Source organism: Salvelinus fontinalis, chromosome 3 (assembly GCF_029448725.1).
Source record: "Salvelinus fontinalis isolate EN_2023a chromosome 3, ASM2944872v1, whole genome shotgun sequence".
In the NCBI taxonomy this organism is placed as follows: domain Eukaryota; kingdom Metazoa; phylum Chordata; class Actinopteri; order Salmoniformes; family Salmonidae; genus Salvelinus; species Salvelinus fontinalis.
Genome location: NC_074667.1, coordinates 75,751,208 through 75,772,716, shown reverse-complemented (window position 1 = coordinate 75,772,716; position 21,509 = coordinate 75,751,208). Strand labels below are relative to the sequence as shown.

The 21,509-nt window shown below is 44.7% G+C and overlaps 1 protein-coding gene across 6 annotated transcripts in view; it reads right to left on the bottom strand.

Moving 5' to 3' along the window:
• LOC129851476 (kinesin-like protein KIF21B) overlaps nt 1–19,426 on the bottom strand; it is a 125,656-nt gene extending 106,230 nt beyond the window's left edge. For all 6 annotated transcript variants that reach the window (XM_055918046.1, XM_055918049.1, XM_055918047.1 and 3 more), the window contains exon 1: nt 18,967–19,426. In XM_055918046.1, coding sequence (XP_055774021.1) covers nt 18,967–19,007 — 41 coding nt within the window. In that variant the 5' untranslated portion in view covers nt 19,008–19,426. The remainder of the gene's footprint in view (nt 1–18,966) is intronic.
• Between the last annotated feature and the right edge of the window lie 2,083 nt (nt 19,427–21,509).

Sequence of the window (21,509 nt, the reverse complement as noted above, 5' to 3'; positions counted from 1 at the left end):
CGTGACGATTGGTGCTTTGGAAACACGCTTAAGTACGGACTGACTGCTGGGAAAATGTCTACAACTTCCTCGATAAGCTGCCAAACTATCGTAAATAAGTGATATGCTACACGCCATTTATCAGTGCAGTGCCCAACATCCTTAACTAGCTAGCTAAAAATCCATCCCTGTGTTTGCAATCTGGACTCCAGAGTAGATGAAACACAGTAAATGTAAATCTGTCTCCTTCCATTTAGAATGATATGTTACGTTTCATATATTAGGTTTTAATTTGTGGATGTCCATCATCCATTTCGTATGATATGTTACAAATTACAATTCATATGATATGTTACAAATTACAATTCATATGATATGTCACAAATTACAATTCATATGATGTCACGAATTACAATTCATATGATGTTACGAATTACAATTCATATGATATGTTACGAATTACAAATCATATGATGTGTTACAAACTCCAATTCATATGATATGTTACAAATTACAATTTGTACAATATGTTACGAATTTGAAATAAGTATTATGCTATGTTACGAATTCCAATTTGTTGTGGCTAATGTTAACATTAGCTAGGTGGCTAACATTAGCTAGGCTAGGGGTTAGGGTTAGCTAACATGCTAAGTAATTGCAAAGTAGCGAAAAAGTAGTAAGTAGTTGAAAAGTTGCTAATTAGCTCAAATGCTAAAGTTGTCTGTGATGAGATTCTACCCCAATGAACTCCTTCTGTTTCCGTACCCTTCTGTCTTATGTAACCGTACCAAAATGTAACATATGTCCCAGATTTACATTTACTATGTTACTACAGTACACTACACATGTTACGTCCATAGACATTAAAACCAGTAGATAGTGATAGCTCTGATGCCATCCACATATTCCTATGGGAAACGCCCGATGGTGCATGAAGCCGGAAGTATTTGACATATGAAGAACGGCATATTGCTGAATGGCACCAAAAACAATCGCTAAGGATCATGGTAAAAGTTGCCGTAACTAAAGAATCATGGTGGATGTAGTCGCTTTCATCCTGCCTGAGAGAGTCGACCGGGAACCTCCACGTAGCCTGCTGGCCCGTGATCGGTCTGTGTCAGCACGTGGTCCTGTGTGACGACAAACGCAGTTGTCAGAATGGATCACTATATAAAGCTGCTATATGTAACTTTTTGGGCGACCCAAGCAAATTCACATAGACATGTGAGTCATAGATCTGTTATTCTCATTGAAAGCAAGTTTAAGAAGCGGTAGATCTGTTCTATGTGCTCAATTCAGCTGAAACTACAATATTTCACAGCGGTTTAGATGGTACAATGATTCTCTACACTATACGTGCTTGTTTTGTCACATAAACTGAAATTAGGCGAACTATAAAACATTCAACAACCAGGAAATGGTGGAGCAATTTCTGCATAGTGCAGCTTTAATTAAATATCTTGAATTGTAGCGAACTTGAAAAGATTTCACTGTAGGGAACGAACTTGATCATAACAAACAAATGGCCCAAATAATTAATAATTTGAACATTCTGGCAATTGTAATTTATATAGGCTTTCTAGAGCAGACCAGGGCTTTTGGTACCACTAGGTTGCTACGCAGTAGCTGACCAGCAGAGCTTGTGACTTCACGCTCCACACTGGGGGCCTGGTTACGTCCAGTCTATGAGACCAGGCTGGTGTTTGTCTGTGAAGCTAGCTAGCAGCAGGCAGGCTACAACAAGCTAAACCAGCTGATGAAATCAGTCTATGAGACCAGGCTGGTGTTTGTCTGTGAAGCTAGCTAGCAGCAGGCAGGCTACAACAAGCTAAACCAGCTGATGAAATCACTGGCGACTGATAGACTTGTACATGTTTTCTGCAGGAGAAGAGAGATTACGTTTTTAAAACTTTCTCACTGTCTATCAGAGTATGTGTCTGTCTGCCCCAGTGCCCGTGTTTCATAGCGAGTGAGTCATGCACAAGACAGGTCGCGGGGGACGATGCTCGCGAATGAATTTAGAATTTTGGAATATTGATAAGTGGTAGTTGGGAGGTCGAGTGCACATCATCTCAATGCACGTTTTAGCCAAAACAACTTCAGACTCGAGTGATCACTATCGAACAAAACAGCAAGTGGCCACTCGATGATAAAGGACTTCGAGGCTAAGTGTTGGGTCTGAGATTCAGCCTTTGACTGTGTTAGATAGAACTTCATTGCCCCCTAGTGGCCATTACGCAATAGGACCATATTCTGCATTGTGAATTCACGTGAAACCGATAAACGTCACATCCATATCTGTTAACTGTCTTTTTGAAGTACTGGATAGGCATCGAAAAAACTCTGTAACTGAAGTTAGCTCTAGGAAACCTGTCTGACTGACATCTGACATCACTGAGATGATGCTACGCAGATGATGCTACCAACGTTCTTTCTGTGACCATTCAAATAACGTGCACGCTACGACAGTAGCACACTATGTAGGGAAAAGTGTGCACTGTGCTAGAACCAGAAACAGTTGCTGAGCAGCTTCAGAAACAGGAAGTGAGGCCCATGCGGCCTAACAGAAAGTTATTCTGCAACAGAAACACTCTGGGGGGGGGCGACTGATGAACCCGGAGGAAAGTTAATTAACAACAACACCAACACCTTTGAGAGACATACACACCCATATCCACTGAGAAACAAACGCACACACCAAAACACACTCACACCGAAACACATGTGGGCCAAGCCAAAATTTACGGGGAGGGGGAATTTGTCATCCAAGCTGCTAACGGAATACATTCAAAAATAAGGCACATTACCACAGAAGCACAATCATCACAACAGAGTCAGCTATCAGCTGTAGTCGCTGGGCTGGCTATAAACATACCAACATCCTGCATATAAACTAACTCAATTAAACATTGAAACATATCCATAATCTCCATAGTCATAATCTCCATATTCATCTGATTTGGCCTAAGCCTGTTATAGTTAGAGTTTTTCGCAGGTCAGTTTGGCTGGCTAACTAAGCTCATTTCCATAAACAGACCTAGTTTTCATGTCCTCGTCTGTTCTGTTCTGTTCTGTCATACTCCAGTGGGTGTGTGTGTATCTGTGTGTGTGTGCGTGCGTGCGTGTGTTATAACATACAGTTATATACAGACTCTAATAATAATACTGTAATATATCTTATAGCTAATCCTGATGAATGCAACATTTTGGGACTACTGTGACAGTGTATACTAAACCAGAGTATGCAATTATCCTGAACAAAAACGTAAAGTGTTGGTCCCATGTTTCATGAGCTGAAATAAAAGATGCCTGTTAGTGAGAATTTCTCCTTTACCATGATAATCCTTCCACCTGACAGGTATGGCATATCAATAAACTGATTAAACAGCATGATCATTACACAGGTGCACCTTGTGCTGGGGGACAATAAAAGACCACTAAAATGTGCAGTTTTGTCACCCAACACAGTGCCACGGGTTTCTCAAGTTTTGAGGGAGCATGCAATTGTCATGCTGACTGCAGGAATGTCCACCAGAGCTGTTGCCAGAGAATGTTATGTTCATTTCTCTACCATAAGCCACCTCCAACGCCCTTTTTAGAGAATTTGGCAGTGCATCCAGCCGGTCTCACAACCACAGACCACATGTAACCACGCCAACCCAGGACTTCCACATCCGGCTTCTTCATCTGCGGGATCATCTGAGACCAGCCAGCCGGACAGTTGATGAAATTGAGGAGTATTTATGTCTGTAATAAAGCCTTTTTGTGGGGAAAACCGTATTCTGATTATCTTGGCCTGATTCCCTAGTGTGTGAGCCTATGCCCTCCAAGGCCCATCCGATGGCTGCACCCCTGCCCAGTCATGTGAAATTAGGGCCTAGGGAATTTAGGGTAGGGGTTAAGGTTAAGGGTTAGGGTTTAGGGTAGGGACGTCCCAAAGATTCCGGATAGCACTAACCCTGATTTAATATTAAATCTAATAGAGCTGTGATAGATAAAAACAAGATTCCACAAATATCCATTCTAGCCAGATCAGTGGTAAGTGATCAGTGTTGACTTAAAGTAGTGGAGGGTTAATGAGTTATACACCTGGTATTAATATGAGCCAATTGGTACAGGGCCTGTAGTGTACAGTAAGTACAGGATGAACCTATCGTGGACAGACTACGGAAACATCTAACCAAATTATGCAAGATTTTAGATTTGCGTTAAACGAAATGAGTACAGTACTAACACTGAGTCTGTATTGAGCTTTACTATACTTTACTGTTCTGTACCATACTTTACTGTTCTGTACCATACTTTACTGTTCTGTACCATACTTTACTGTTCTGTACCATACTTTACTGTTCTGTACCTAACTTTACTGTTCTGTACCATACTTTACTGTTCTGTACCATACTTTACTGTTCTGTACCATACTTTACTATTCTTTACCATACTTTACTATTCTTTACCATACTTTACTATTCTGCACTTTACTATTCTGCACTTTACTATTCTGCACTTTACTATTCTTTACTGTTGAAGTAGATCTGGAGCCCTGTCGGGAATACGTGAAGATAGTGTTGCTAGATCTGGTGCCCTGGCGGGAATACGTGAAGATAGTGTTGCTAGATCTGGTGCCCTGTCGGGAATACGTGAAGATAGTGTTGCTAGATCTGGTGCCCTGTCGGGAATACGTGAAGATAGTGTTGCTAGATCTGGTGCCCTGTTGGGAATACGTGAAGATAGTGTTGCTAGATCTGGTGCCCTGTCGGGAATACGTGAAGATAGTGTTGCTAGATCTGATGCCCTGTCGGGAATACGTGAAGATAGTGTTGCTAGATCTGGTGCCGTCAGGAATACGTGGTGAAACTTTCAGCAGCTCTTGTAAAACTGTAATTAACTACACTAGTAACAGCATTGTATTGTATCCTTCCCTGCTTCCTTTCCTGGAAAGCTTTGTCGCTGAACACTTGCTTTAACTTATCCAGTCATGTTAGATTGCTCATTCAACCCAGCTTACTGGGTAGGAGGGAGGGATGCATGTTATACAGGAGACTACAGGAAGTATCTGTCCTGGAGCAGCTCTTAACAGGAGCTAACTATTAGTTATTGGCCTTACAGAGCGGACCATGAGGGCAGGGGCCCAGTCTCCCATTAACCGCCATTACTAACACAGACTCACGCTAACACACACACTATGGACACACACACTACTCTTCCCCCACATACACACACCCAGACAGACATTATGACCAGCGGCTAGTTCCCACCAGAGTGAGGCCTGTAAAGCAGCCCCCCTAGAGAGGCTGTGGACCCAGTGAACGGTTCACGCAGTCTCAACAGGAAACAGACACACACACAGCCTACACAGGACATACATCCACAAACCAAAACAAATACTTTTAAATTCCTATTTAAAATGCTGGTTTATCAGTAAAAAACTATTTTTATTGTATTGGTGGACATAAATTGTATTGTTGGGGTGGCAGGTAGCCTAGTGGTTAGAGCGTTGGGTCAGTAACCGAAATATTGGTAGATCGAATCCCCGAGCTGATAAGGTAAAAATATGTCGTTCTGCCCCTGAACCAGGCAGTTAACCCACTGTTCCTAGGCCGTCATTGTAAATAAGAATTTGTTCTTAACTGACTTGCCAAGGTAAATGTAAAAAAAATATCCAAATAAATAAAAGGCTGTAAAAACACCATCAAAATATCTACAAGGGATTTTAATTCAGGAAGTCTGTTACAAAAAATTCCAACACAAAATAGAGAGAGAAAGGTGATCATATACAAATAGAAGCAAGGTTTGAAATGACTATGTTTTAGTCAAATATTATATCTGTTGGGCTTCTTGCAGTCGATTTGCAGTCTACAAATGATCTGGAACTAGGTTCTGACCCCCTGACCATCCACTAAAGAAGAAACCGTCCCACGGCTGAATCTAGCTGATGATCCCAGTTTGTGTCATTGTAGGCAACTCACTGTTGTGTCAAGGGAAAATTGCCATTGTTGTGAAAATAAAAGGTTTGTAGCAGAAAAAGGTTTGTAGCAGAAAAAGGTTTGTAGCAGAAAAAGGTTTGTAGCAGAAAAAGGTTTGTAGCAGAAAAAGGTTTGTAGCAGAAAAAGGTTTGACGCAGAAAAAAGTTTGACGCAGAAAAAGGTTTGGAGCAGAAAAAGGTTTGACGCAGAAAAAGGTTTGACGCAGAAAAAGGTTTGGAGCAGAAAAAGGTTTGGAGCAGAAAAAGGATTGTAGCAGAAAAAGGTTTGACGAAGAAAAAGGATTGTAGCAGAAAAAGGATTGTAGCAGAAAAAGGTTTGTAGCAGAAAAAGGTTTGTAGCAGAAAAAGGTTTGAAGCAGAAAAAGGTTTGTAGCAGAAAAAGGATTGTAGCAGAAAAAGGTTTGAAGCAGAAAAAGGTTTGTAGCAGAAAAAGGTTTGTAGCAGAAAAAGGTTTGTAGCAGAAAAAGGTTTGTAGCAGAAAAAGGTTTGTAGCAGAAAAAGGATTGTAGCAGAAAAAGGATTGTAGCAGAAAAAGGATTGTAGCAGAAAAAGGTTTGTAGCAGAAAAAGGATTGTAGCAGAAAAAGGATTGTAGCAGAAAAAGGTTTGTAGCAGAAAAAGGTTTGTATCAGAAAAAGGTTTGTATCAGAAAAAGGATTGGAACATAAAATAATTTCACACAACACAAGTTGCATCACACAGAATGGAGCCAAAATGTAAGGCATGGCAGACCAGTTTGGTAAAATGTTTCTATGACAACAACAGTGATCCTATTTCCCTTCCTGTTCATAATCACAGATTCTTCATAATAAACTATTAATTACCACCTACATTTACATTTAAGTCATTTAGCAGACGCTCTTATCCAGAGCGACTTACAAATTGGAAAGTTCATACATATTCATCCTGGTCCCCCCGTGGGGAATGAACCCACAACCCTGGCGTTGCAAGCGCCATGCTCTACCAACTGAGCCACACGGGACCACGGGACACGGGACCTATTTACAGCCTCATCACAACAAGAGGAACAGAACATCAAATCAAATCCCATTTTATTCGTCACACGTGCTGAATACAACAGGTGTAGACCTCACAGTGAAATGCTTACTTACAAGCCCTTAATTAACCAACAATGCAGTTTTAAGAAAAATAAGTGTTAAGTAAAAAAATTGTTAAGTAACAAAATAAAAAATTAAAGTAACAAATAATTAAAGAGCAGCAGTAAAATAACAGTAGAGAGGTTATATACAGGGGATACCGGTACAGTCAATGTGTCAATGTGCGGGGGGGGCACCGGTTAGTCGAGGTAATTGAGGTAATATGTACATGTAGGTAGAGTGACTTTGCATAGATAATAAACATAGAGTAGCAGCAGCGTAACAGAGAGACGGGGGGGGGGGGGGGGGGGGGGGTGTAAATAGTCTGGGTATCCCTTTGATGAGCTGTTCAGGAGTCTTATGGCTTGGGGGTAGAAGCTGTTAAGAAGCCTTTTGGACCTAGACTTGGCCCTCCGGTACCGCTTGCCGTGCGGTAGCAGAGAGAACAGTCTATGACTAGGGTGGCTGGAGTCTTTGACAATTTTTATGGCCTTCATCTGACACCGCCTCTGACTACCCTCTGTAGTGCCTTGTGGTCGGAGACCGAGCAGTTGCCATACCAGGCAGTGATGCAACAAGTCAGGAGGCTCTCAATGGTGCAGCTGTATAACTTTTTGAGGATCTGACAAACCATGCCAAATTTTTTCAGTCTCCTGAGGAGGAATAGGTTTTGTCGTGCCCTCTTCACAACTGTCTTGGTCTCTTCACAACTGTCTTGGTCTCGTCACAACTGTCTTGGTCTCGTCACAACTGTCTTGGTCTCGTCACAACTGTCTTGGTCTCTTCACAACTGTCTTGGTCTCTTCACAACTGTCTTGGTCTCTTCACAACTGTCTTGGTGTGTTTGAACCATTCTAGTTTGTTGGTGATGTGGACACCAAGGAACTTGAATCTCTCAACCTGCTCCACTACAGCATCTTAAATGAGAATGGGGGCGTGCTCGGTCCTCCTTTTCCTGTAGTCCACAATCATCTCCTTTGTTTTGATCAAGTTGAGGGAGAGTTTGTTATCCTGGCACCAAACGGCCAGGTCTCTGACCTCCTCCCTATAGGCTGTCTCATCGTTGTCGGTGATCAGGCCTACCACTGTTGTGACATCGGCAAACTTAAGATTGTTGTTGGAGTCATGCCTGGCCATGCAATCATGAGTGAACAGGGAGTACAGGAGGGGACTGAGCACACAGCCCTGACGGTCCCCCATGTTGAGGATCAGCGTGGCGGATGTGTTCTTACCTACCCTTACCACCTGGGGACGGCCCGTCAGGAAGTCCAGGATCCAGTTGCAGAGGGAGGTGTTAAGTCCCGGGGTCCTTAGCTTAGTGATGAGTTTTGAGGGCACTATGATGTTGAACGCTGAGCTGTAGTCAATGAATAGCAATCTCACATAGGTGTTCCTTTTGTCCAGGTGGGAAAGTTCCTCATGAGACCTGGGTTATCTCAGCTCCCCAGGGGAGAGAGGGGGAGGGGAGAGGAGGGGGAGATGGTGGGGAGGAGAGAGGAGAGGGGATAGGAGAGGGGAGAGAGGGGGAGATGGTGGAGAGGGGATAGGAGAGGGGAGAGAGGGGGAGATGGTGGAGAGGGGAGAGGAGAGTGGAGAGGAGGGGGAGATGGTGGGGAGAGGAGGGGGAGAGGGGAGAGGAGAGGGGGGAGAGGAAAGGGGAGAATAGAGGGGGAGAGTGGAGAGGAGGGGGAGAGGGGATAGGAGAGGGGAGAGGGGAGAGGGTGGGGAGATGAGGGGGAGAGAGGAGAGGGGAGAGGTTGGGGAACTCCTTCAAGACTGTTGGAAAAGCATTCCTCATGAAGCTGGTTGAAAGAATGCGAAGAGTGTGTAAAGCTGTCATCAAGGCAAAGGGTGGCTATTTTGAAGAATCTCAAATATAAAATATATTTTGATTTGTTTAACACTTGTTTGGTTACTACATGATTCCATTCCATTCCTGTGTTATTTCATAGTTCTGATGTCTTCACTATTATTCTACAATGTAGAAAATAGATAAAAAATTAAGAAAAACCCTGGAATGAGTAGGTGTGTCCAAACTTTTGACTGGTACTGTACATCTGTCAACATCAGGCCTCAGAGACATACAGTTGAAGTCAGAAGTTTACATACACTTAGGTTGGAGTCATTAAAACTTGTTCAACCACTCCACAAATGTCTTGTTAACAAACTATAGTTTTGGCAAGTTGGTTAGGACATCTACTTTGTGCATGACACAAGTCATTTTTCCAACAATTGTTTACAGACATATTATTTCACTTATAATTCACTGTATCACAATTCCAGTGGGTCAGAAATGTACATACAGTAAGTTGACTGTGCCTTTAAACAGCTTGGAAAATTCCAGAACCTGATGTTGTGGCTTTAGAAGCTTCTGATAGGGTAATTGACATAATTTGAGTCAATTGGAGGTGTACCTGTGGATGTATTTCAAGGCCTACCTTCAAACTCAGTGCCTCTTTGCTTGACATCATGGGAAAATCAAAAGAAATCAGCCAAGACCTCAGTAAAAAGAATTGTAGACCTCCACAAGTCTGGTTCATCCTTGGGAGCAATTTCCAAACGCCTGAAGGTACCACGTTCATCTGTACAGACAATAGTACGCAGGTATAAACACCATGGGACCACGCAGCCGTCATACCGCTCAGAAAGGAGACGCGTTCTGTCTCCTAGAGATGAACGTACTTTGGTGTGAAAATTGCAAATCAATCCCAGAACAACAGCAAAGGACCTTGTGAAGATGCTGGAGGAAACCGGTACAAAAGTATCTATATCCACAGTAAAACGAGTCCTATATCGACATAACCTGAAAGGCCACTCAGCAAGGAAGCAGCCACTGCTCCTAAACTGCCATAAAAAAGCCAGACTACGGTTTGCAACTGCACATGGGGACAAAGATCATACTTTTTGGAGAAATGTCCTCTGGTCTGATGAAACAAAAATAGAACTGCTTGGCCATAATGACCATCGTTATGTTTGGAGGAAAAGGGGGAGGCTTGCAAACCGAAGAACACCATCCCAAAATGTGTAGGCAGAACTGAAAAAGCATGTGCGAGCAATGAGGCCTATAAACGTGACTCTGAGTTACACCAGCCCTGTCAGGAGGAATGGGCCAAAATTCACCCAACTTATTGTGGGAAGCTTGTGGAAGGCTACCCGAAAGGTTTGACCCAAGTTAAACAATTTAAAGGCAATGCTACCAAATACTAATTGAATGTATGTAAACTTCTGACCCACTGGGAATGTGATGAAAGAAATAAAAGCTGAAATAAATAATTCTCTCTACTATTATTCTGACATTTCACATTCTTAAAATAAAGTGGTGATCCTAACCGATCTAAAACAGGGAATTTTTACTAGGATTAAATGTCAGGAATTGTGAAAAACTGAGTTTAAATGTATTTGGCTAAGGTGTATGTAAACTTCCTACTTCAACTGTACATCTGTCAACCTCAAGCCTTAGAGTCTTAAACCAAGCCCTCAGAGACAGACCTCTGTTAACCTCAGGACAACACCATCCCTCAAGATGCCATGGACCGCACAGGAAGGAAAACCAGAGGAGATTCTGGGTCCTTGTTCCTGGACATTGCTTCACACACTATTTGTAGGTTGGCTATTGGATGTCTAAATGTTTTCTGAATGGTGTCTATTGGTTGTTTGGGGGGGGGGGGGGTCAGGTCTAATCTATAGACCAGAGAGGAGAGGGAGGAGAGGGGGTCAGGGCCGATCTATAGATCAGAGAGGAGAGAGGGGGTCAGGTCTGATCTATAGAAAAGAGAGGAGAAGGGGTCAGGTCTGATCCAGGGAGGAGGAGGAGGGGGGGGGGGGGGGGGGGGTCAGTTCTGATCTATAGGTCAGGGAGGAGAGGGGGTCAGGTCAGTTCTGATCTATAGGTCAGGGGGAGGGGTCAGTTCTGATCTATAGGTCAGGGAGGAGAGGGGGTCAGGTCAGTTCTGATCTATAGGTCAGGGGGAGGGGTCAGTTCTGATCTATAGGTCAGGGAGGAGAGGGGGTCAGGTCAGTTCTGATCTATAGGTCAGGGAGGAGAGGGTTGTCAGGTCAGTTCTGGTCTATAGGTCAGGGAAGAGGAGGGGGGGGGTCAGTTCCGATCTATAGGTCAGGGAGGAGAGGGGGTCAGGTCAGTTCTGATCTATAGGTCAGGGAGGAGAGGGGGTCAGGTCAGTTCTGGTCTATAGGTCAGGGAGGAGAGGGGGTCAGGTCAGTTCTGGTCTATAGGTCAGGGAGGAGGAGGGGGGGGGTCAGTTCTGATCTATAGGTCAGGGTGGAGAGGGGGTCAGGTCAGTTCTGGTCTATAGGTCAGGGAGGAGGAGGGGGTCAGTTCTGATCTATAGGTCAGGGTGGAGAGGGGGTCAGTTCTGATCTATAGGTCAGGGTGGAGAGGGGTCAGGTCTGATCTGTAGGTCAGGGTGGTGAGTTACTTGACTTTGTTTGGCTGTCATCGCCTCCCTTTGTCAACACACCTATCAAACCCAGGCTGTGGTCTTGACACACTCCCAGTCCCTTAACTGCAGAACATCATTCTGACAAGAAATGTGGGAGCAATTACACGCCATCCATTCATTCTCTGTTATCAGTGGTACTGGTGTTTCCAGGATTAGTCTCCCTGTCGTTAGGAAAACCATCCATCGAGTTCCACAGGAAGTCATCTTGATCCGTGTCTTTGTTTATATGCTTCAGTCCCCACTTCCTGTCACTACTAATGCTGCTTTCAGTGTCACCCATTAGGAACAGAGTAAATACACACAGCGATCCGATCACACGAAGAAGAAGAGAATAGAGCATGCATCACCACAGTCATTTAGATACTTATGACAACAGTGGTGTTATGGTTATTACAGAACTCTATGGGCTTACCGCATGTTTCTACTGAATGAACATGGATTAGTGCTTCTACACCTGCATTGCTTGTTGTTTGGGGTTTTAGGCTGGGTTTCTGTACAGCACTTTGTGACATCAGCTGATGTAGGAAGGGCTTTATAAATACATGTGATTGATAGTATTGTACCTGGTGCAGGGTAGACTGGTACTAACGACATACTGTAAGTGTTACTACCATAGTTACCCAATCATGTCTATGTGCTGAATAACGCAGCTTTGCCCTAAAGAGCTGAGCCGAGACAGATGAACATATAGCTACAGCACCGTAGGTCCCCTGCTGCTGTGTTGACAGGTCATGTCAGACTCCTACCATGTGTGTTGATGTGAAAAGTGTGTGTGAAACATAGCCGCGGGAAGTAGGGGTGATGCAGCACCCCCTGAAAAATAATTAATACAAAAATACAAAAATAAATGTCAAAATATATTTTTTACACAAAAGTAGTGCACTGGGCCTTTACTAGTATTAGCGGTCACCTGTCGCCTGTAGCGCGGGCAAAACTAATTATTCAGCATCTCCGCTGGCAAACAATGTAGTTGTATAATTAGGAACAGAATCTTGCAGGATTAAATAGTTGGGATTGTAAGAGTCACAGCCTTTCTCTGTGATCGTCATTCTAATGGCTTCCAGAAACAACCTGTCCTTCAACATTTACATCACAAGGTGCAAAGTTATGTACAAAGACCTAAAACATCCATGTCAAATTAAATATTTCTCTGGATCAAATAACATGGAAAACACCTTTTTTTGGCGCAGTATTAATGTACCATCCTTACAAACCACGTCATGTTAATGTACATGACTATATTGTACAGAGGCTGGTCATCTAGGTTTGTACCTGTACACTTTCCATCACCATGACGATAACACAATGTTCAATACAGTAACTGAGTACATGGAGACATCAAGTGGTTTGTGATGATGTGGCTCAGTTGGTAGAGCAGGGTGCTTGCAACACTAGGGTTGGCTGTCAGAGCAGCTCATAGATTACTGCACCTGTACATAGCCCATCTATAATTTAGCCCAAACAACTACCTCTTTACCTACTGTATTTATTTATTTATTTTGCTCCTTTGCACCCCATTATTTCTATCTCTACTTTTTTCTATCTCTACTATCTCTACTTTTTTTTCTTTTTTTTACTTGCTATATTGTATTTACTTCACCACCATGGCCTTTTTATATTTTGATTTATTTATATATATATTTTGTTTGCCTTTACCTAACTTATCTCACCTCACTTGCTCATATTGTATATAGACTTATTTTTCACTGTATTATTGACTGTATGTTTGTTTTACTCCATGTGTAACTATGTGTTGTTGTATGTGTCGAACTGCTTTGCTTTATCTTGGCCAGGTCGCAATTGTAAATGAGAACGTGTTCTCAATTTGCCTACCTGGTTAAATAAAGGTGAAATAAATAAATAAAATAAATAAAAGGGTTGTGGGTTCGATTCCCACGGAGGACCAGTATGACAACATATGCACTCACTACACCAGGGTTGTGGGTTCGATTCCCAAGGGGGACCAGTATGGCAACGTATGCACTCACTACACCAGGGTTGTGGGTTCGATTCCCACGGGGGAACAGTATGACAACGTATGCACTCACTACACCAGGGTTGTGGGTTCGATTCCCAAGGGGGACCAGTATGGCAACGTATGCACTCACTACACCAGGGTTGTGGGTTCGATTGCCACGGGGGACCAGTATGACAAAGTATGCACTCACTACACCAGGGTTGTGGGTTCGATTCCCACGGGGGACCAGTATGGCAACGTATGCACTCACTACACCAGGGTTGTGGGTTCGATTCCCACGGGGGACCAGTATGACAACGTATGCACTCACTACACCAGGGTTGTGGGTTTGATTCCCACGGGGGACCAGTATGACAACGTATGCACTCACTACACCAGGGTTGTGGGTTCGATTCCCACGGGGGACCAGTATGACAACGTATGCACTCACTACACCAGGGTTGTGGGTTTGATTCCCACGGGGGACCAGTATGACAACGTATGCACTCACTACTGTAAATTGCTCTGGATTAGAGGGTCTACTAAAATGGAAAAGGAATGAATAGACCATTTCAGATTTCACAAAGAAATAAATTGCATATTTTTATATTCCCCAAGTATAATCAGATTAACTGTTTTGTACAGATAATTATCAGACTCAAATTACAAATGCTGTTAAACACTCAAATATACAAAGTATAAATGTTTTCACAAAAGTATTGCATAGGCCTTTACTAGTGTTGTATTAGAGGACCGATATAGATGTTCACAGCACCCACAACCCCAAACTACTTCCTGTGGCTTTGGTGGGAGGTGTGACCGACAAACGGATACCTTTTACCTCCCTTCCCCGGCCAGTTCAACAAGTCATTAGTAAAGGGAAAGGGGGATACTTTTTACCTCCCTTCCCCGGCCAGTTCAACAAGTCATTAGTAAAGGGAAAGGGGGATACCTTTTACCTCCCTTCCTCGGCCAGTTCAACAAGTCATTAGTAAAGGGAAAGGGGGATACCTGTTACCTCCCTTCCTCGGCCAGTTCAACAAGTCATTAGTAAAGGGAAAGGGGGATACCTTTTACCTCCCTTCCTCGGCCAGTTCAACAAGTCATTAGTAAAGGGAAAGGGGGTTACCTTTAACCTCCCTTCCCCAGCCAGTTCAACAAGTCATTAGTAAAGGGAAAGGGGGATACCTTTTACCTCCCTTCCTCGGCCAGTTCAACAAGTCATTAGTAAAGGGAAAGGGGGATACCTTTTACCTCCCTTCCTCGGCCAGTTCAACAAATCATTAGTAAAGGGAAAGGGGGATACTTTTTACCTCCCTTCCCCGGCCAGTTCAACAAGTCATTAGTAAAGGGAAAGGGGGATACCTTTTACCTCCCTTCCCCGGCCAGTTCAACAAGTCATTAGTAAAGGGAAAGGGGGATACCTTTTACCTCCCTTCCTCGGCCAGTTCAACAAGTCATTAGTAAAGGGAAAGGGGGATACCTTTTACCTCCCTTCCTCGGCCAGTTCAACAAGTCATTAGTAAAGGGAAAGGGGGATACCTAGTCAGTTGTATCAAATCTCTATCAACATGTTAAACGTGCAACCAGAGGGAAAAACATTCTAGATCACCTGTACTCCACACACAGAGACGCGTACAAAGCTCTCCCTCGCCCTCCATTTGGTAAATCTGACCACAACTCTATCCTCCTGATTCCTGCTTACAAGCAAAAATTAAAGCAGGAAGCACCAGTGACTTGGTCTATAAAAAAGGGGTCAGATGAAGCAGATGCTAAACTACAGGACTGTTTTTCTATCACAGACTGGAACATGTTCCGGGATTCTTCCGATGGCATTGAGGAGTACACCACATCAGTCACTGGCTGTATCAATAAGTGCATCGAGGACGTCGTCCCCACAGTGACTGTACGTACATATCCCAACCAGAAGCCATGGATTACAGGCAACATTCGCACTGAGCTAAAGGGTAGAGCTGCCGCTTTCAAGGTTCGGAACAATCATGTGAGAAAGCTATTCATTGACTACAGCTCAGCGTTCAACACCATAGTATCCTCAAAGCTCATCACCAAGCTAAGGATCCTGGGGCTAAGCACCTCCCTCTGCAACTGGATCCTGGACTTCCTGACGGGCCGCCCCCAGGTGGTGAGGGTAGGTAACAACACATCTGCCACACTGATCCTCAACACTGGAGCTCCCCAGGGGTGTGTGCTCAGTCCCCTCCTGTACTCCCTGTTCACCCACGACTGCATGGCCAGGCACGGCTCCAACACCATCATTAAGTTTGCAGACGACACAACAGTGGTAGGCCTGATCACCGACAACGACGAGACAGCCTATAGGGAGGAGGTCAGAGACCTGGCCATGTGGTGCCAGGACAACAACCTCTTCCTCAACGTAACCAAGACTAAGGAGATGATTGTGGACTACAGGAAAAGGAGGACCGAGCACGCCTCCATTCACATCAACGGGGCTGCAGTGGAGCAGGTTGAGAGCTTCAAGTTCCTTGGTGTCCACATCATCAACAAACTAGAATGGTCCAAACACACCAAGACAGTCGTGAAGAGGGCACGACAAAGCCTATTCCCCCTCAGGAAACTAAAAAGATGTGGCATGGGTCCTGAGATCCTCAAAAGGTTCTACAGCTGCAACATCGAGAGCATCCTGACGGGTTGCATCACTGCCTGGTATGGCAACTGCTCGGTCTCTGACCGCAAGGCACTACAGAGGGTAGTACGTACGGCCCAGTACATCACTGGGGCTAAGCTGCCTGCCATCCAGGACCTCTACACCAGGCGGTGTCAGAGGAAGGCCCTAAAAATTGTCAAAGACACCAGCCACACCAGTCATAGACTGTTCTCTCTACTACCGCATGGTAAGTGGTACCGGAGTGCCAAGTCTAGGACAAAAAGGCTTCTCAACAGTTTTTACCCCCAAGCCATAAGACTCCTGAACAGGTAATCAAATGGCTACCTGGACTATTTGCATTGTGTGCCCCCCCCCCCCCCCCCCCCCCCCCAACCCCTCTTTTACGCTGCTGCTACTCTCTGTTTATCACATATGCATAGTCACCTTAACTATACATTCATGTACATACTCCCTCAATTGGGCCGACCAACCAGTGCTCCCACACATTGGCTAACCGGGCTATCTGCATTGTGTCCCACCCACCACCCGCCAACCCCTCTTTTACACTACTGCTACTCTCTGTTCATCATATATGCATAGTCACTTTAACCATATGTACATGTACATACTACCTCAATCAGCCTGACTAACCGGTGTCTGTATGTAGCCTCGCTACTTTTATAGCCTCGCTACTGTTTTTCACTGTCTTTTTACTGTTGTTTAATTTCTTTACTTACCGATTGTTCACCTAACACCTTTTTGCACTATTGGTTAGAGCCTCTAAGTAAGCATTTATTTCACTGTAAGGTCTACACCTGTTATATTCGGTGCACGGGACAAATAAACTTTGATTGGATTTAGTCAGTTGTACTGACTAAATGAATGCATTCAACTGAAATGTGTCTTCTGCATTAACCCAACCCCTCATCTTCGGCGCCCGGGGAACAGTGGGTTAACTGTGTTTCTCAGGGGCAGAAAGACAGATTTTTATCTTGTCAGCTTTCGGTTACTGGCCTAATGCTCTAACCACTAGGCTACCTGCGGCCTGTGACCTATGACCCTACCCTAAAGCGGACCAACTAACCCTAGCCCTGTGACCTATGACCCCACTCTACAGCGGGCCAACTAACAAAACCCTGTGACCTATGACCCCACTCTACAGCGGGGCAACTAACCCTAAGCCTGTGACCTCACCATAAAGTGGGCCAACTAACCCTAACCCTGTGACCTATGACCCCACTCTACAACGGGCCAACTAACCCTAACCCTGTGACCTATGACCCCACTCTACAGCGGGCCAACTAAACGTAAGCCTGTGACCTCACCACAAAGCGGGCCAACTAACCCTAACCCTGTGACCTCACCATAAAGCGGGCCAACTAACCCTAACCCTGTGACCTATGACCCCATTCTACAGCGGGCCAACTAACCCTAACCCTGTGACCTATGACCCCACTCTACAGCGGACCAACTTCCCAATATGAACAACCAGCGACACCCACTTATTTTCCCTGTTTTGAAAAGACTCAGGGAAATGTAAACTAAAGCTACTTCCTCTTTATGTCATTTTGGCAACAGACAGACAGACTACATCCCAAATGGTACCTTATTCATTACATAGTGCACTACTTTTGACCAGAGCCCTATGAGCCCTACCCTTCTGTATAGGGAATAGGGTACCATTTGGGACGCACAGCGACTACAGGCTACACGCCTTGTTACCAACACCAACCACACATGGGGCACCACCTGGGGAAATGGGGCCATCAATATCATGGTTGACTTCAAAGGGTGGCTGCACCATTTTTTCCCTGCCCTGACCCCCCCCCCCCCCCCCCCCCCCGGAGACTGTTAGACAATGGACCGACACACCACCGGGCTGAGCTAGCTGGCTGGCTGCGCACAACAATACACAGGTTAGCGCGCGCAACAATACACAGACAGAGAATGAGAATACAGTACTCACATACAGTACTATAGCCCAAGTACTGAAGTCACGCCTCCTCACATCAATAGTACTGTGTGCTATGTATTCTACATCCACTTAGCTACATCATAAAGGTCTAACAAAAGGTGGGTGATAGCCTATACTGTGATTTATAATACCCACCTATGGTGCAAAAATGTAATCAGCAATCATGTCCAATATTCATCAATAACCTAATTTCCTCACACCCAAGTCCCATGCCTTCAGGTTGTATTCTCAACAAAGGCAGGGGTAGAAACGTGAAGGACATTGAGGAAGAGCATCACCTTCCTCTCTTTGTAAATTCTCCGACTTGACAGAAGCACATTTCTGCAACGTCGGGTTTTGAGGGAAAGCGATGATGTTGTAACAATGTAAGGACTACACCATAATGCAACCAACGCATGGCATGAGACCTCACATGGAAAAAATGTGATATTATTGTGACTGACAGAAACGCCCCATGGATACCGCGCCCGCACCTGGATAACTGGCCTTTCAGAATGACACATTCATCATGATTATCAACCATTATTATTAAGCCCAACAGCATAATAGCATTACTGGTCTACATAACCCTACACCTATACGAAGACATGCACGCTCATGCATTGCATTATCTGCTGTGTGTAGGCAAATGGAACGCCAGCCGTACGTGGCGAAAGCAAGGCACATTCTCTAACTGTACTGATAATAACGCCGTTATTAGTCTACTATAGTCCACATATGGAGCACTAAATAATACCAGTGAATACTTATTGGGAGCACATGTTAGGGAATCAATTAATGAATAGACCGGGAACAGAGACACAGAGAGACAGACAAGACACACAATGCGTTCTGCAAAGGTCGGCAGAAATCTTTGAGTGGGCTTTCAGGATCGCTGAGGGGCTTACCTTAAAGAGACCTTCACCGAGCAGTCGTTTTGGCTCACCATTCTATCCTCTTTCCGTGTTTCCCTATGTGCAGAAGTCTCTGACCTGAGTCAGACTTAGGTTAGTGCGTAAGAATCCAGCGTTGCATCAAGAAAAAAGCTTTTGGAGCAAATGCATAAAGCGGTAAATCAGGTTAGAAGCGCCAGCCGTGGTGCTGTCATTAGAACCTGCCGTGGGTAATCGCGCTACGGTCTGCTTCTGCCCCTGTCCTTGCTCTGGTCACTCTCCTATCTAGGCTACACCTCCGGCTCTCTGTCACATCGCACACGACCACAAGCTGTTGTTCTTCTTTCGCTCGCCACTGCTACATCCTGTCATACTGTGTGCGAACCGTTTTTCGGCGCTCATCCGAAAGCACACCGCCGCAGCCTGCTCAACGTGTGTTTGTGTTGTTGTCTGTCTCCGGTTGAATGTAAAGAACGTGTGAAGCGCAAGGGGGAGGGTGTAATCGCATTCGATTGACAGGCGCTTAGCCACACAGATCAAATACTCCCGCCCCCGTCCCACTTAATAGACCAATTACGGAGTTCGGAGACGTCAATGGGCGTGTGTGTGCGTGCGTGCGTGTGTGTGTGTGCGTGCGTGCGTGCGTGCGTGTGTTGCAGGGCGGTAACAAGGTCACATCTGCGGCCGTTAACCAGTCATAAGGTGAGGGAATGTTACCATGTCTGAGAGGCAGGTTCAAGGGTCACAGCTTTAACAACATTGGGGTCAAAGGTATCCATAGTTAGGGAAGTAGTCCTATAGTGTCTAGCGCAGACAGGTCATGCTAAAATAAAAAAAATAATGAGTGACTTTCTCCACCCCTGATAACATGACACATAACAAGCACAGAAGAAACTTGGATATGCCTTTAGTGACTAGTGGCATATAGGTCATGGTTTTGAGTAAAAAGAGCGAGTCTATCCACTAGCAGTAAAATAGTAATAGCAACATAATGCATTATAAGCATGTATCAAGTTATATTAGACTTCTGATCTTTTAAGAGAGTGAGGTTTTATTAACGAGTGAGTCTATCCACTAGCAGTAAAATAGTAATAGCAACATAATGCATTATAAGCATGTATCAAGTTATATTAGACTTCTGATCTTTTAAGAGAGTGAGGTTTTATTAACGAGTGAGTCTATCCACTAGCAGTAAAATAGTAATAGCAACATAATGCATTATAAGCATGTATCAAGTTATATTAGACTTGTGTTATTTTAAGAGAGCGAGGTTTTATTAACTGGAATCGCGATAGTGTTACAGCAAACTGTGTTTCTGGTGAAGAGGAGCTGCCTGCGGAGGAAGTGACTCTGTGCCATGGTTCGTTCCTGCTTTCAGTCACAATTCTTCAAAAGAGGAAATTAAAATCCTGTCTCTTCCTCGCTAGCTCTCCCTCTCTTTTTCTTGGCCTCTCTTTTCTCTCTCTCGTTCTCCCGCTCTTTCGCTCTCAATTTCAATTCAAGGATCTCTCTCTCTCTATGACAGGACAGAAAAACACAAGACAAGCCATGAGCCTCTGACCTCTATTGTCTCTTTACACACTCTCTCTTCCACAGTCGCTCCCCTCCATTCACTTTCTCCTCTGTTTCCTCTCATTTCTTCTCTCTTCTGCAGGTCACCTCCTGGCTATTGTGACTGTAGTGAATGCTTGGAATGCTAGAATCTAGGGCCCTTTCTGATCTTTAGAATTGTTGACTACACACCAGAATGATTTCACATTGAGGACGTTCTGCATTAACCTGGCTCACACAACTCATGCGGTACACCGCGACAGCTGGGACACACTGTTCCGTGCCACACTGGTCCGTGCCACACTGGTCCGTGCCACACTGGTCCGTGCCACACTGGTCCGTGCCACACTGGTCCGTGCCACACTGGTCCGTGCCACACTGGTCCGTGCCACACTGGTCCGTGCCACACTGGTCTGTTGTAAATGCAGTATTCGCACAGAAATGGTCTGAGCTTTGATTGGTTCTCTCAAAGTTGTTTTCTTTCCTGGGGAGGTTGAGACCTCTCGTTATCTGGATTTGAAAATCTAACAGCTGCGGTGGCGCTCGGGGGCTGTGTGTTGCTGTCTGTGTGTCTGTGTGTCTGTGTGTGTGTGTGTGTGTGTGTGTGTGTGTGTGTGTGTGTGTGTGTGTGTGTGTGTGTGTGTGTGTGTGTGTGTGTGTGTGTGTGTTTCATGAGAAAGACAGAGGACAACCAATCAGTAAAAAAGCGCAGCTCCCTTCATTATCGTCGGATCGTGCCTACAACATCAAGGAGCCTTTCCAGACTATTCACCTCATTTCAATAGAAATATGGGAGGGGTCTTTCTAGTTTTTTTTGTGGGGGACTTCCGGTTAAGCATTTCCGGGAAATAGTTCGCAACTAGCTAGCTAACTCAGTATCGCTTCCCACAACTTTTCAAACAAAGATTCACACAAAACAGGCCTTTTATGTTGGGTAAGGGGATGCCACAATAACTGGCAGAACAGGCATTTTACATTGGGTAAGGGGATGCTTGATCATGGGAAAA